Source organism: Pteropus alecto, unplaced genomic scaffold (assembly GCF_000325575.1).
Source record: "Pteropus alecto unplaced genomic scaffold, ASM32557v1 scaffold68, whole genome shotgun sequence".
Classification (NCBI taxonomy): domain Eukaryota; kingdom Metazoa; phylum Chordata; class Mammalia; order Chiroptera; family Pteropodidae; genus Pteropus; species Pteropus alecto.
Genome location: NW_006441386.1, coordinates 8,485,457 through 8,500,786, shown reverse-complemented (window position 1 = coordinate 8,500,786; position 15,330 = coordinate 8,485,457). Strand labels below are relative to the sequence as shown.

The 15,330-nt window shown below is 44.5% G+C and overlaps 1 protein-coding gene across 6 annotated transcripts; it reads right to left on the bottom strand.

Moving 5' to 3' along the window:
* Window positions 1–453: 453 nt before the first annotated feature.
* On the bottom strand, window positions 454–15,330 carry LOC107196159 (zinc finger protein with KRAB and SCAN domains 3-like). Of its 6 annotated transcripts, XR_003048381.1 has the most exons (6): window positions 14,891–15,300; window positions 13,511–13,965; window positions 13,098–13,177; window positions 12,116–12,245; window positions 9,790–10,050; window positions 454–6,101 (listed from the first exon to the last, which is right to left on the bottom strand). XR_003048381.1 is itself a non-coding variant. In XM_015594652.2 (4 exons), exons 2-4 carry the CDS (start codon window positions 13,629–13,631, stop codon window positions 11,699–11,701), a joined length of 300 nt encoding a protein of 99 aa, XP_015450138.1. In that variant the 5' UTR covers window positions 13,632–13,965; window positions 14,891–15,330; the 3' UTR covers window positions 10,321–11,698. The 6 variants fall into 6 exon arrangements, 1 of the variants encoding a protein (XP_015450138.1); XR_001517521.2 differs by lacking the exon at window positions 13,098–13,177 and having other exon boundaries at window positions 12,116–12,273; window positions 14,891–15,299; XR_003048382.1 differs by lacking the exon at window positions 13,098–13,177 and having other exon boundaries at window positions 15,098–15,299.

The window sequence follows — 15,330 nt, the reverse complement described above, 5'->3', positions numbered from 1 at the left end:
AATGGGTACATTCTTATTGTGACATAAGTTGGGTTCTTTAAGGAAAAAGTGATATAACCAGCAGTCTTTCACACCCATTATTTTATATATTTGTCCAAAGGTACTCTTATTCTTAAATCTTCTCCCCAAATCTTTCATTCTCAGTCCAAGAAATTTTCCTTTAAGAGAGAATGGTTGATATTTACATTTTCTGTATTCTACCTACATTTTTGTAATGTGAGACTGGGACCAAAAACAAGCTGACCCTGAGCAGGAGCTTTGGCAGCAGCAGACTTGTCAGTGGATGCAATGAGAAGGTCCCTGTGGAATGCTAACCAGGTCCCTGAATTTGTAGAGGTCCACAAATATGGAGATGCCCTAGAGAACCATTAGGGACCCCAACCATGAATGTGATGAATATGGGAAAACGCTGCAATTCTGTCTACATTTTTTAGAAGTGAGAAAACCCAAATATAAGTGTTACCAAATCTTAGAATTCAAAATTTATTCATTATTACAGTATTCAGATTGGAGAGAACATCTTTGTTATGAATACAGGCAACTTTCCTTGGCTCCCATTCTACTGAACATCTTAACATCTATCTTGGAGAGAATCCCTGTTTGTGGGAGGCATCTGTCAGCATCCCAGCACCACACAGCATTAGCTGATTCACATGCAGTAGACACTCTACAAACGCAATAAATGTGAATGCTTTTAGGAAAGTAAAGCTCATTCAACGTCAGAGAATTCACACTGGAGAAAAGCCATATGCACGTAATGAATGTAAAAATGCTTTTACACAGTGTTCAGAGCTAATGAGACATCTGGGATTTCATGGCAGAGAGGAGCCCTAAGAGCATAATGGATGCGGAAGAACCTTCAATCAGAGTTCCATCCTTAGACAATGTCAGCTAATTCACTTGGGACTTAAAATGGTCACATGTGATGAATATGGAAATCTAGGGGAGGCGCTGAGCATATTGAACATCAGATCATTCATCCTAGAAAGAAGCCTGTGAGCATCATCAATGTGGAAAATCATTTGGGGACAGCGTAGCCCTTTCTCATCATTGGAGAATTCACAGGAAAGACTCTCTCATGTTATAAAGATTGTGGGAGAGTGTTTAGTAATCAGGCAAATTCATACTGGAGAAAAACCTTGATTATGGAGAATGAGGAAAAGCCTTTAATTCTTTTCCGTATTGGATTTTGGAGAATCCTTAGTGATACATGGGGAAATTTTGGGAAGAATTTGGGCTTTATTAAGTATCACATGAAAGTATTAATTGCATTAAGTGGGGGTTTTGACCGTTTGCTTCCTCCACCCCAACCAAAGCTTTCATTCCTTTCTCTGATTATCTCATAGGATATTTTTGTCTTTAATGACTTATCTTTCAAATATTATCATTGCTTTTATAAGGCTAACTTCTAATTATACTAGGTTCGCAGTATATTTCTGCTGAATAAATGAAGTAATATAATACACAAACATCAGGGTTGTTGGCCTGGTTTTGGCCTTCGGGGGCAGGGCTGTATAAAAGATATCTGGGGTGCATAAGGGTGCACCGAGAAGGGCAAGGCTCAGTGACAGAATCTGGTGGTTGCAAATTCTATTATCACTGCAACACGTGTTTGGGCCCCATTAATTTTATGAACATCTACGGGCCACATTTCTATACTGTTGAATATTACTTTCGGATGGGAAATGGGTGGGTGACTTCTCAAGTTTTGAATGAAATGGAGTAATCTGTATTTGTAGGATACATGAGGAGGATGCCAGTTTATCTGTTTTATATCCAAAACTAGAAGTTTGAAGAGGAAGGGCTAGAGTTCAAGTTCAACTTCTCATTTGGTAAGGGAAGGACTGGGCAGTTTTTCTTGTGTTGAAAAAACAAAAAACATACTGCTTGGTAAAAGGTGGACCAGAAGAGAGCTTAATCTAGTCTTTATCAACTGACTGCCTTCTCTCTTCCCAGCCTAACTTCTTATCCCCAGACCAGGATTCTAAGTCTTCCAGAAGATATTGTTGCCTCCCACTATATTCACTCTCCCATTGAGGTAGAAGAGATTTGGGTCTTGTGCATCTCTGGCTCCTGGCTGTGCTTAAAGAAGACAGGAAGGAAAGGTAGAGAAAAAAGGGAGAAGTGGAGAAAAAACAAAGAATGAAGAACGTGAGGAATGCAGCTATGCAGGGAATGGCAACAATTCAGGGCACCTTACTCCTAAGAGGATCTAAAATGTCATTAAATCTGGCTGGAGAGTAACTACAAGACCTAGCCTCCCACCAGTTTAGTTCCAGCTGCCATAGGCTACTTGGAGCCCATAAAATACTGCTGTAGACACTAGTCATTCAGTTCACCCACCATCTGCCCATACCAGTTTGCTGTTCCTTCCGTGTGCTTTCCATGGCTTTCTCGTCCATGCCTGGGCTCTGCATCTCAGGCATTAACACTTCTCCACACCCACACCCTTCCCGCTGAACTTGGTCTTCTTAAAATTCAACATTGAGACCCATTTTAGAAGACTCATACTTATGCATCTAGAACTTTCCTGAATCTATTTATTTTTCCTTGTCTGTGTTCTATAGGCCCTGGGAATTGGGACCAAGTGCTGAAATTGCTCTGTAGGCTGTGAGAAGTCTTGACTTTTATTTCTTACCATGTAAGATTTCCAATGTCTAAACTGGGGTTGGAGCTTTATCAAGAACCATGGGGCTCTAAGGAGCTGTATATGGAGAGGTTCAGAGGAGTGCTATCCTGGTTAAAAATGCCTAAAGCTTCAAATAGCAGAAATCTGCTTAGAAAATAAAGACATTTAACTAATATCAAAAAGACTAGAAGAAGGTGGTTCCAGGATAGGTATAGTGGCTCAACAACATCATCAAGAACCCAGGCTCTTTTTATTTGTCTGATTGGCTAACCTCGGTATGTTGGCTTTTTCCCCTTGGTCTTGTTGCCTCATGGTCTCAAGATGGCTGCTATAGCTCTTAGTATCATGTCCTCAAACATCCATGTTCAAAGCAGGAAGAAGATACATGGCTCTTCACTATCTCTCCTTGAATCAAAAAGCAAAATTCTTCCCAGAAGATCCCCCAGCCATTTTCTCATAAGTTTAGGCAGAACCAAGTCACATGCCCATTTCTAAGCCAACAATTGACAACAAAGAAAATAGGTAACCAGCTAGCCTGCTGTAATGACACTCACAGGTGAGCCTGGGCCTAGTAAGCCCAGGGGCACTAGGACACCTCTCTTTGCCTTTCACGAGTCCCAGCTCTGCTCTGGTCATTACCTCCTTTATCCTCTTGCCAAAACCAGGCTCATTTTTCCCTCTACTATAAGTGCATTTTCTCTGTGTCATATCTTTTTTTTTTCAATCTCCAAGTTTCTTCTTCACTTTAGTTCTGGCTAGCACAATGGTCCACCCAGGCCCTTCCTGCCCTCATAACATCTTGTCACACTCTGCCTATACTGTCTGATTTTTTGGTTCAAATTTCCCAAAAGGAGACTCTGACCGTCCAACTCGCTTTCCTTATATTTTTGTGCCAGGTGACTTTGAAAGCTGTTGGCAGGCCTATACATGGATCCTGGTCCAGTGACCTGTATGTGTGCATGGGGAGGGGCAAAGAAGCAAAGTCGTGTGATACGACACAGCCACCTCGCAGCGGGGGCTGTATGAGGCAGTTCCCTACAGAAGGGATTGCGACGTAGGACAGGTATGGTGGAGTAGAGCAACAGTATAAGATTAGGCTACTCTACCAAGAGAGAGGACACATGAGAGAAGACGAAGGCATGAGACGCATGAGTGGAAAAAGCCATTTTGGACATTTTAGCCCCATTTCAGAAGATACCACATGAAGAAGAAAGAAATCCAGCTGGCTGACAGAACCAAGGCCCCTGACCTATGCCACAGTCCAACCACTGCAGCCAAAGCAGCCATTTGGGCCACTCCAGCTGAGGCCCAGACACAGTGGAGCAGAAATAAATTGTTCCTGCTTTGTTCTACCTGAATACCATACAGGATTGAGAGCATAATCACAGATTCTTGAGTCTGCCATAACTCAAGAATCTCCCCGAATTCCCACAGCAGAAATTCCAGTGACTGCTTGGAGAAAGCTGCATGTCTCTCAGGAACATGACTTTAACAGGGATTGGAAGTGGTCAGCACCTGCTGGACTTGATCTCTTACAAACCATTCTGTGGCTCTGACAGGCTGAAGAAGGGACTGTGGAAGAAGGACTATTTCGATATGGCCATACGAAAGACAGAAAGGGGACTGGTTATTCCAGAAAATGGAATTAAAAATTCTGCAATGGGAAAACTAGAACTTTCAAAAGCATGGGTAATGGGCAGACCTGGATTTGAATCCTTGCTCCTCTGCTTATTAATTCCATGACCTTGGGCAAGTTATTTAACCTCTCTAAGTCTTATTTTCTTCATTTGTAACATGAGGATAGAAACATCCTATTTCACAGGGTTGTTGGGAGGATTAAATGAGATACTGCATGTGAAGCACTTGGCACAGCTGGCACTAAATGCACATTATTAGCTGCTGCTATTGTTAGAGTCTTACGCACTCTGTGGGTGGGGTCTGAGCTCCACTGAGGAGAGTCAACTTGCCAGTGACCACCAAAAGACGCTGTCCTGGCTGTTCTGGATGGGGAGCTCTCCTGGTGTCCTCCACGGTGGGTAGCGGGGAATGGGGTGTTTTTACATACCTTAAAGCACTTTACAGCTTTCTCTCTAGACCAGTTTCTTGAGCAACTTCCTAGAAGCCTTTGGAATAGCCTCAGCCATCTCCCTAGGAGTGCTGAACTTAGAGTCACCTGTGCCTCCACTCCCTTCCTCCTCCAATAGCCTTTACTTAAATCCATACCAACCCCCTCTCTGGTTTCTGTAATTTCTTATTCAATTTGGTCTTGGGATAGTCATCAGAGGTATTCTGGATGCTCACTGTAAATGACATTCCAGCCAAAACCCCAGTCACAGCTGTACTCCTGTCCAGAGACAACTTCATGAGCTTGTAAGCCTCTGCTAAGCAGAGGAAGAGGCAGCTGGCCAGACCCTCCGCCTTTCTTTCCCTGCTTAAAGTTCCATGACGGGCTCATATCTTCACTAGGCTCAAGGTTTGGCTACTGGACAGCAGCCTTGGGTCCCTAGGAAATGCAGTTCTTATGCGCAGTGCCAGATGCGCAGTGCCAGCACTAGGGACTACTGCATCTTATCCCACCAAAAACATTCTGACTGGCTGTTAAAAAAAGGTAGAAGAGCTCCAAGGCTCTATAAAACTCTGGATATAGACACAAAACGTGTCACCCCCTTTTTTTTTGTAGGGGAGATAAAAATTTTGCAACTAACAAAAGGCAAGAGGCCTTTTCTGCATTTTGTGCTTGGGACTCAGACCTCCTCTATGCACTAAAGGGACAACGTACCCTCACAGGCCAGTGGGAGTGGGTACAGTAATTAACGGGTATTCTCGTTATCTCCATGAACTCCTCAGTTGCTTGTGACTGCAGAAGCATCTATCTACTCCGTGCCAGATGAATACCTACTATGTGCCAGGTGCTAAGCTAGGTACTGTGAATATGGAGATGCCCTCAAAGAGCTCCGAGTTCATGCTAAAAATGGTCCCTGTAGCCATATTTAATGTCTGATGGACAGCTGCGACACTGATTTCTTGCTTGTTCCTTGTCTCCCCTTCCCTAAGATCATTCCCGAGATTAGCACAATGCATGGTGGCTAGCAACAGCTCTCAGGCAGAGTTGAGGCAATGGGGACGAAGCATCTGCCATGTTATGGATGTCAGGGCTAATGGGGCTGGCCTGCCTGGCTGGGGGGCGGATGTGAGGCGCAAGAGGTGCCAATCAGGATGAGATCATCTTCCTCCTGTGTGATCTGGAGAGAATGACCAACAACCATCACAGAGAAGGCAGGCTCCATCTTCAGAGGTAAACACACCTGCATCCATGACTGCCCTGAACTACAAATTCGCTGGGTTCGATTGCAGTGTCCACAGCCGTATACGGTGGCCAGTCCACAAACTGTCCTGAAGCTTTGGTGGTGTTCAGAGGTGCCATGGAGAATACAAAGGACAAGATGTGATTCTTCCTCAAAGAGCTTTAAGTCTGAGAAGAAAAAGGCATAAAAAGTTCTTGAAGGAGTAGAACATTACGTGAGTGCTAAACGGGTTTTACAAGCAGCGAACTCTCATGGACATGCAGAGCAGAAGCCCAACTGTAGGCCTCCACAATCCCAGGAAGGCTTCAGGGAAGAAGTGGGCTTTGGGCCAGGCTTGGAGCAGATGGGCAGAATTTGGTGGGGGGCTGCATTCCAGGTAGAGTGCGACATGAGCAAATGACCATGGGTGCTCAGAACATAGGTCATTCTTCATTCCCTTGTGAAGTAAAGGGCTCAACTAGAGCTTTCTTGGCACTGCTAAAAGCCAGAGGCTGTTTTCTTGCCCAGAAGTTTCTCAGGTACAGGGGCCTGTGACACTCTCATTCCTATGGTGTCATTATACTGTGAAACCAGGGCCAAGGATGTGCTGTTAACACACTCAGCCTTTCTGCCAAAGTAGAACCGTGGGGTCATCCTGGGAGGACTGCTTCTCTTCAGAGTCCAGGACTTGGGAACTTTATGTTGGTAAAGATAGCACTTTGGGAAATCAGACTAAGCCCAAACTTTGCTCCAGTGGCATTATACACATGGCCAAACATCTGGACAGAATTCTGGCAGAATATCAAAGAATTCATAAAGTAGAAGAAATCTTTGAATATTATGAATAAAGAAAAATTTCCATTCATCTTCTAATTTATACTATAGAGACACCCTATGAATAATACCAATGTAGGAAAATCCTTAGAGGCAGGCAGGCAGCTATCAAAAGAGAAAATCACAGGGCACAGCCACAGCAGTGATGAAGCAGAACTCACGTCAGAGCTCAACCTTTACTGTCCCACAAAGGAGAAAACTTACATCCTCAATGCATGGAATGATGCTCCAAGAAATTACTAACCTCGCCCAACAGCAGATTAGTCATTCTGGAGCTAAACCTTTCAAATAAACTGGGGGTGGTAATCGTTTGATGAGAAATCAGCCCTATTCATCACCGGAAGATTCTAACTGGAGAGAGGGCCGCTGCTTGTCGTCATGAATAAGGGAGCTTTTGGGGGTGATCTGACCTCACAGAACACGGGAGACCATGAAGGACCCAAGGAGGGCTGTCAGAGGGACCTCAGAGCACACGTGATATAAAATGTTCACATGAGAGATGAACACAATGAAAGAGTGAATGTAGATAATGATTTTGTTAGAATTTGTACTTTCAGTACCAGTCACAGACAGACTTTGGCTGTAGGGAATGCTGGCACCTTGTGAGAGAGAGTTTGCTCAATGACAGTCAGGCACATGTAATCCTTGGGGGCCACTTGCTGGGGTACCTAATGCCATGAAGAAGAGAAGAATTGGGGCTCCACAGCTCTCCTTTTCCATGGGGCTACAATGTTTCTTTATTGTACCTCTTCCTTCCTCTTTCTTCAGTACAGTCTTGGCCTTGTGTTTTCACATGTGCCCAACCTGTTACTGGTGTTGTCCAGTGGGCAGGAGGCTACCTGCCCATCAACAGGCTGGTGACTACCATTACATGTTTAACAACTGGGGAATATGCCTCAGGGGATGCTGCTGCGCTGGGCTCACTCATTCACTCGTTCATTTGTTCATTCATTCATTCATTCAACAAGTGTCTTTCTAGCACCTGCTCTACTCTCTACCTGGCACTATAATCTGTGCTGGGAATAAAGAACAAGGAAGAAGGAGGTATCAGCAACAAGTGGCTTTGGGGAATCAGGAAAACAGTAGCATCTTTGAGATTGCAGGGGTGTCTGTGTCTCAAGGTTGTAGAGTGGAGGAGTTAGGAGAGAGCAGTGGGACGGGAAGGAGGAAGAACTCTGATCTAATGACTATCTAGCATGTGTCAGGCCAGAATACGATTTCTCAGAGAAATCCTGCAAGCCCGGCACTCATTATCTCCACTTTGTAAACAAAGAAAATAAGGTACATGCACAGCTAGTAAGTGGGAGAGCCTTACTTGAAGTTAGGTCTTCCTCACTCCAAATCTCACTATCTCCCAACCATCACAAGGGAGATAACAGGGCCTTTAGCACCACTGTTCCTTGGGTATGTTTCCAGAGACTGAGAGAACAATGAGATGCACCTGGTGAACCAGGAGGGAGAAGGGAATGGAAAGAGAGAAATGGACTGGCTTTTGAAGACTACTTCAGGGAATAGGGAAAGGCGTTCATACCTTCATCCACTTATTCCTTCATCCATTCAGTAAGTCTTTATTGAGCCCTATGGAGTGCCAGGTGCTGTGCTCCGGTGCTGGAGATGTGAGTGAATAAGACTGACATGGTCCCTGTCCTCATGGAACTTCCATAGGAGGCAGACAATCCAGCATGCAATGCATTTTGAAAGGGCCCCACAAAAGCACAGAGGAGAATCACATAACCCAAACTCACAGGGTTAAGAGTGACTTCTGGGAAGAAGTAATACGTCAGCTAAGACCTGAAAGAATAAGTATCTGCCTGGTGTGTGCTGGGACGTGCCCTCCAGAGAAAAACATGGTGACAGAGCAGAATGAAAGGAGGTGAAAGGCAGCCAGTGTAGGTGAGGAACACAGAACATGGGGTGGAGGTAAAGAGGGACCGAGTCTCCAGGGCCCTTAGAAGGAGCTCAGAATGGACTAAGAACTATGGGAAACCTTGTTAAATTTGGGGGATGACCTGATCAGGTTTGTGGTTAATCCCTTTACTCAGAAGCCCAAGGCTGCAACAGTGAGGAGAGGAGAGAGCTGTCCAAGGAGTCATCAAATTCAGGCAGACATGGTGAAAAACTGAACATGAGAGTTCTGTCTTTTTTCCCTCATGAACCAAGGTTTCTAAGAGATGTAGCGAGCAGCATGAGCAATGTGGTGAGGACTAGCTACGGGTGGCCTTGATGAGAACTGCCAGTTCCTGGATTCCAAGGAAAGACAGATCTGATGTTCCCCACAGGAGGCTTTGGAACAAGTGTGCATTAGCAAACACCCCCTCTTGTGGCCGAAAGCGGTATAGCTACTGTGTTCATAAACAGGCCTGTGGAGACCTTGGTTCTCCTGAAAGCCAGGTGAAAGGAAGTCGGGGCTGCATGCAGCTGGGGACCCCAGGAGGATCCCCCCACTTTTTTAAAACAAAAACCTGAATAATGGAGAAAATGTAGATATATATAAGTATATATGTGCGTAGAAGAAAATGCTAGGAAGACAATGTTATCAGTGATTTGGGAATAGGTGACTTTTTCATCTTGTTTATGTGTACTTAAAAATTTTGTTATGGACATATATCACTTTTGTTTAAAAAGAGAAAAAAAGTGTGTCATGTTACAAACCTGGCTGGTTACAAAGCCATGCAGAGAAAGTCTGTTTTGGGGGACGAAGCTTCCTGAAGGACGCCTTCCCTCCTCTCTCTCTAGCCATGTCCTTCAAGCCCCTTCGGCTCACATATACCCCGGCCTCTCCTGCCTTGGCGGTCCCTGCCCCTCAGCCTTTTCTCATGTGCTCAGCTTTACCTCATCAAAATCACACCCTCCTGACCTGGTCACACAGGTGGGCCTGATCACCAGGTTCTGGGAGATTTGGAAGTTGGTTCCACACACTCACACTTGAGGGTTCTGTCCCATGTGGGCTCTGACGCTGAATGAGAGCTGGGTCTGCCATACGTGGTACATCCATGCAGTCTTTGCCTGGATGACTTTTCTGATTTGGAACAAGGGGCTCACCTGGCTTGCAGGTTTGGTCACATTTGTCACCTTCACAGCTTCAGTCTCTCCTGCTTGAAACTCTTCTCGTGGGCAGGGAAGCTGCTTGGCATCTCCTCTGGAAGGTTCCCTGATGCTGGACTAAGGTACTGAAACATTCTGGGGCATCTCCAAGCTCAGGTGCCTGCTTCCTTGGAGTCTGCCTGAGTCGTACGTGGGGCCTTTATACAGCAAGTTCCTGATGTGAGCTGAATTCCTTGTCCTCAGTCCTGAGGTCTCCATCTGAAATCATATGTAGAAAATCCAAATTTACCTGTTTACTATGCAAAAAAAGCCATCAAAATAAAATTAATGCCTACCACTGGGGATCAATCGCACAAACCACTGCATGTGATACAGCAATGAAAAATGAGGTTGCAGAATGATTGTACACTAAAAAAGAAAAAAAAGTTATAAAATTCTATATATGTAGTGAGATTGTTAGTTTCATTTTATTTTTAGGCATATTTGTATTATCTAAATATTCTATAATGAATGTGTATTACTTTTATAGTAAGAAAAATATCCTCTATTTTACAAACCTGGGGAGCGGATGAGGAAAAAGCAGAGGATCAAAGGCATAGTGGGGTGATAGAAGTTTGAGAAATTTGGGAAGAATAACTTGAGCTTCCTGGCCACATGGGAAGAGGGTGTGCTAAGCTGTTGGCTGAGGAAGCTGCTCCAAAGGGCCAAGGTTAGTGACCTCCAAGGAGTGGAGTCCTGGGGCATCCCTTGAAAGGCAGCAGGGGATGGAGGTTTGAGGTAACTGCAGAAAGGATAAAGAGGGAGGAGCCCAGGCAGAGGGAGGAAGGTGGGGTTTGAGGGTATGGTCCTGTGTTGGACAATGAACTCATACACATCATAAACAATAATTTTAAAGTAACTTTTATATTTAAGCACTTTGTAGTTTACATTTCTCACTTTCTCCTCTATTATTTTATTTGATGCTCACAGATGAGAAAAGAGGCTCAAAGAAGTTAAAGAACTTGCCCAAGATCACACAGCTAGTATATGGTGGAGCTGAGACCTGAATCCAGTAAGTTCCAGTGCTCATGTCACTGGGCTATGCTGCTCAGCTGTCCTTCAGGAGCATGGACAGTGAAGGTGTATAAAGGCTTAAGGCCAAGGGGGGTATTACAAACATCAACTGGTAGGGCCCAGACACTGACTGAGAACAGATGCTGGTATCATCTGGAGACCCAGAGGCCTCTTGCAGGACCCAGTGACAACTATCAGTTGCTGGACCCTGGGGGTCACCAGGGGGGGTGGCCAAGGTGGCTGTCAGGGCACTCGAAGACATGGCAGCAGCTATTTACCAACTAGTTGAGAAGCATTTCAATATTTTAACAACCCATCCATCCATTCTGGTGGGCATCAGATGAATATCAGCCTTTCCTCTGGCCTCCACTGCTTCTGTGGCTGAGATCCCAACAGGTGACAGGATACTCTAGAAGTTGTCCAATGTATCACTTTTTTCAGTGTGGGAGCTTTTCAGTCAAAGCACACTCCAAAAAGAGACTTGATGTTCCCCTAATGTAGGTGAACAATGGCATGTCCAAATCTGTGAAGTCAACTCTTGGTTTCTTGTGCTCATGCAAAGATCAGTGGGCACTGTTACTCTAAAGCAGCAAACCCCTAGTGGTGTTACTTGACTTTGCAATGCGTGTGTATAGTCCTGTTACAAAGGTGTGTTGAGTTCTGAGAATTTATAGCAAACAGAAACAGTGATGTAATGATTCCTTTCTGAAGAAGGACACAGGAGTGCGGCCAGTCCCTCTACCTTCCCTGCTCCCGGGTGGATGAGGGTGGATGAGGGTGGATGCCTGTGGATGCCTGAAGGGGTCTGTTCTCTTGATTCCCAAGCCCCTTGCCTTTCTCTGGAGCAGGGCCCCTACAAGATGGTCTGATCTCCCCGGTTCCTTTGAAATGCTAAGTACAGGCTGCATGAAGGGAAGAAGAAAAGATAATGTTATTGTCGAATAAAGGTCTCCGTGAGCCCTACTACTGAGTGAGATTTGGCTAAAAAGCTACCACACCAGAATTCAAAACAGATCAGTACTGTGCACTGTGTAACTCTCTTCAGGGAATGAAGGACATAGCTGTGGCTGGGGCATCTTGGATGACTGAGATTAGGGTTTTCGTTCTCTTTGCTGTCCTCCAATGACCTCAGTACCTCTGAGCGCTGGACTAAAGGTCTTATGCTAGTTTGATGATCACATTCGACTCAGCACAGATCTTCAGCATAAGAGGGGCCCAGGAAAAAGGAGCAAAGACCCTGATCTCCCCACCAGAAGATGCTGCCTCTTACCACTGGCTTGGAGCGGTGTTGCTCCCAAGACCCACATTTGAACTGGGGTTCAAATGGCTGAAGTTGATGATGCATGGGGAGTCTTGTGCTGGTGGTGGAGGTGCCATCTCTCCCCAGAAAATGTCCTTTCCTGGAAACAATTAAGAAAATTGGGAGCTCTGAAAGAAATAGAGGTAATTACTTGCTCTAGTTAGACTTTTTCCCCCCAGCGTATTTCTTCAAAAATTATTTTCTAATTATAAAGCAACATGTATTCATTGCAAAAATTAATTAAATGTTACATATTTAATAAAAATGTTCAAAGAGAAAGTCGTTCATAATCTTATTTCCTAGAAATAATGTAAATTTTAAGAATTTAAAAAATTTTCCCCACCTTTGAGGTACAGAATTAAGTTATATATATTTAAGGTATACGACTTGGTTTTAAATTTTGATTCAAGTTTTGATAAAAGTTATTTTGAAAATTAATAACTGATTTATATTAAGTATAATTTAGATCTACTGATATGACCATATTTCTTGAATTTTTCCCTAAATGTCCTAGTTTCAAATATTCTGTGTAGTTGTTCTCAAAAGCCATCAGGAGAGGACAGAAATTCCAGTTTTTCTGAATCCAGTGTACCTCTCCTAGTTGGCTTGTAAAACCTGGAAACAGTATGCAAATCTTTTGTTAGGACACTTAGTATTAAGTTTTCTACTGCTGTGTAACAAATTACTCCAAAACTCAGCAGCTCAAAACAATGTGAATTTTCTGTCTCTGAGGGTGGGAAATGTGGGAGCAGCTGAGTTGGGTGGTTCTAGCTCAGGGTTCCTTATTAGGATGAGGCCAAGATGTCTGCTGAGACTGAGAATTTTTTCAAACTTTGGATTTGTGTTCCCAGAAGTAACAAGTTTGCTAAGAGAATGTGGAAAGATAACACATCTCAGAGTCTTTCTGAGAGAAGGGAGACAGACAGAAGGGGCATGGAGTCAAAATCCTTACTTCTCAAGTTCAAGAAGAAGGTGGATAAGGAGCTCCAGGAGTGGGAACCTCAGCCAGAAATGTGAAACCTGCACTTGAATCTGTATTGTGAAAGAATATATATTTCAGTTTCTATAAAGGATGATTTAAAAATTGAGTGGTTTAAATAATGATTTAAATGAAACATAACCAGGTAAGATTGAGAATTAGAATGTCAGAGAAAGGAAAAAACCAACAACAACAAAACTCTAGGAAATCATCCAAGGTCTAATTTATGTCCTAATGGTAAAAGGGAAGAGCTAAGAGGACTAAAAGAAACAGTGTTGGGTCTACATAGATTTGGCCTTAGTTTTCTTTGGAGGAGGATGGACCCCTTCCTATTCGTTCTCTATTCTCATACCTGCTGGCCTGGTTCATTGAATTCTTGCACTCACCTTCCAGTACAAGATCCACCTCCTCTCCACTGCCCAGGTGGCTGTCTTGCGGCTCATGGGGCAGGATGGCAAGGAACTGCTCCAGTGCCAGCAGCAACAGGATCTGCTCCTTCGAGTGCATCACAGGCCTCGGCCACTGGCAGCAGAGTCGCCAGAGGCATCGCAGACCCTCATGGGATCCCAAACCTCCTGTTTTAATTGTGGACAGGCCAGCTCGCAGCTGAAAGATTCCTTGGCAGTATGGTCTCCTTCCCCTACAAGTGGTCCTCTGCCTCCACCTTCACCATCAGAATCCTGCCCTGTTTTTGAGGGATCTGGGCGAACAAGGACACAGTTCCCCCTTATTGCTGTGGTCAAATTCTTGACTGGAGAAGTCCCCAAGGAGACTCACTTGTGCTGTGGGAAGGTTAAGTTTCAGAGAAACTCTTCATAAGCTTCTTTATATTTGACACTTTCTGAAACACATAAAATACATTTTTAAAAATTAACTAAAACCTGATTATGTAAATTTTCAATCCCACTAGATAGAATATGTTAATACAACGAACTCTCATGTATCCATCACCCAGCTTCCATAGCTATTCACGGTATACCTTTTTTTCTGATAGACAACTCTGTATTATCTTTAGCAGGTAAGAATTAAAATTACACTTAAAAATTTTTTGAATGCTAGTAGAGAGAATAGTCCAGTGACCTCCCTGTACCCATCTCCACCTGTAATAATTATGACACCTGGCCAATCTCCCTTCATCTGCACACCGGCTACTCTGTATAATTTTTAAGCAAATATCAGAAGTCTGCAGTATGCCTCTAAAACGATTTTCCTTTTTAAAACGCAGCCCCAAAAGCATTCTCTCAACTAAAAATTTAAAACAATTCCTTAATAGCATCATTGTTCACATTTGTATGTTTTAAAATTTCACAACTGGTTGTTAGACTCATGATCCAAATAAGGTCTACACATTGCATTTGGCTAAGACTCTTCGTCTTACAGGTGCACGTCCCTCTGAAATTTTTTTTATCTTGTAACTTGTTGAAATATTTCAGCTGTTCGTCTTTTAAGCGAAGTGACACTTGAATGCTTGAGCGCCTGTTTCGTGCCAGGCATTGTGCTTTGAGCTACAAATAAAGGCATGAGCAGACAGTTATGGACACAAACCTAGATTTGCGACAAATCGTTGAGACTCTTTGGGCCTGGCTCACCGCTTCTCTAACAGAAGTGGATTGGACTAGATGTTTTCTAAAGGCTCTACTGTTATTCACATGGACCTCGTCTCATCATTATGATACACTGTGTCTACGCAAAACGCCAGCCAAGTAATCCAGGGAACCCTCGGCATAACCAAACCAAGCAAGGCACGAGTCCCGGCGGTCACCCACCTTCCTGGGTGCTCAGAAATCGATATTAACGCCGGAGGAGCTCGCCCGAGACGCTGGAAAATCTTCTACAACTGACGGTCGAGTCGGCCGGCTGTGCCTCGTTCTGACCTCGGTAGCGAGCGGTAACGGCTGCAACTCGGACCTCGGGGCGCGAGACCGCCCCCGCCCAACTACAATTCCCAGAGCCTTCTGCGGCAAGCCAGTTACCACAAAGATGGGCCGAGTTCGTCGGCTCTACGACCGTCAGTGACCTGGGCCTGCAGCTGATAGTGCGCAGGACAGCTACAATCCCAAGTCTTCCAAACGGGCCAGTTACGGATCCACGCCACCTAGCCTTTGGTTCTGGGGCCCGAGGAGGCTGAAAAATTCGGCTGGGCGGAGGCCTGAGGGAGGCCGGACTACATTTCCCAGGAGGCTCCGGGCACACGCCACTTCCGATC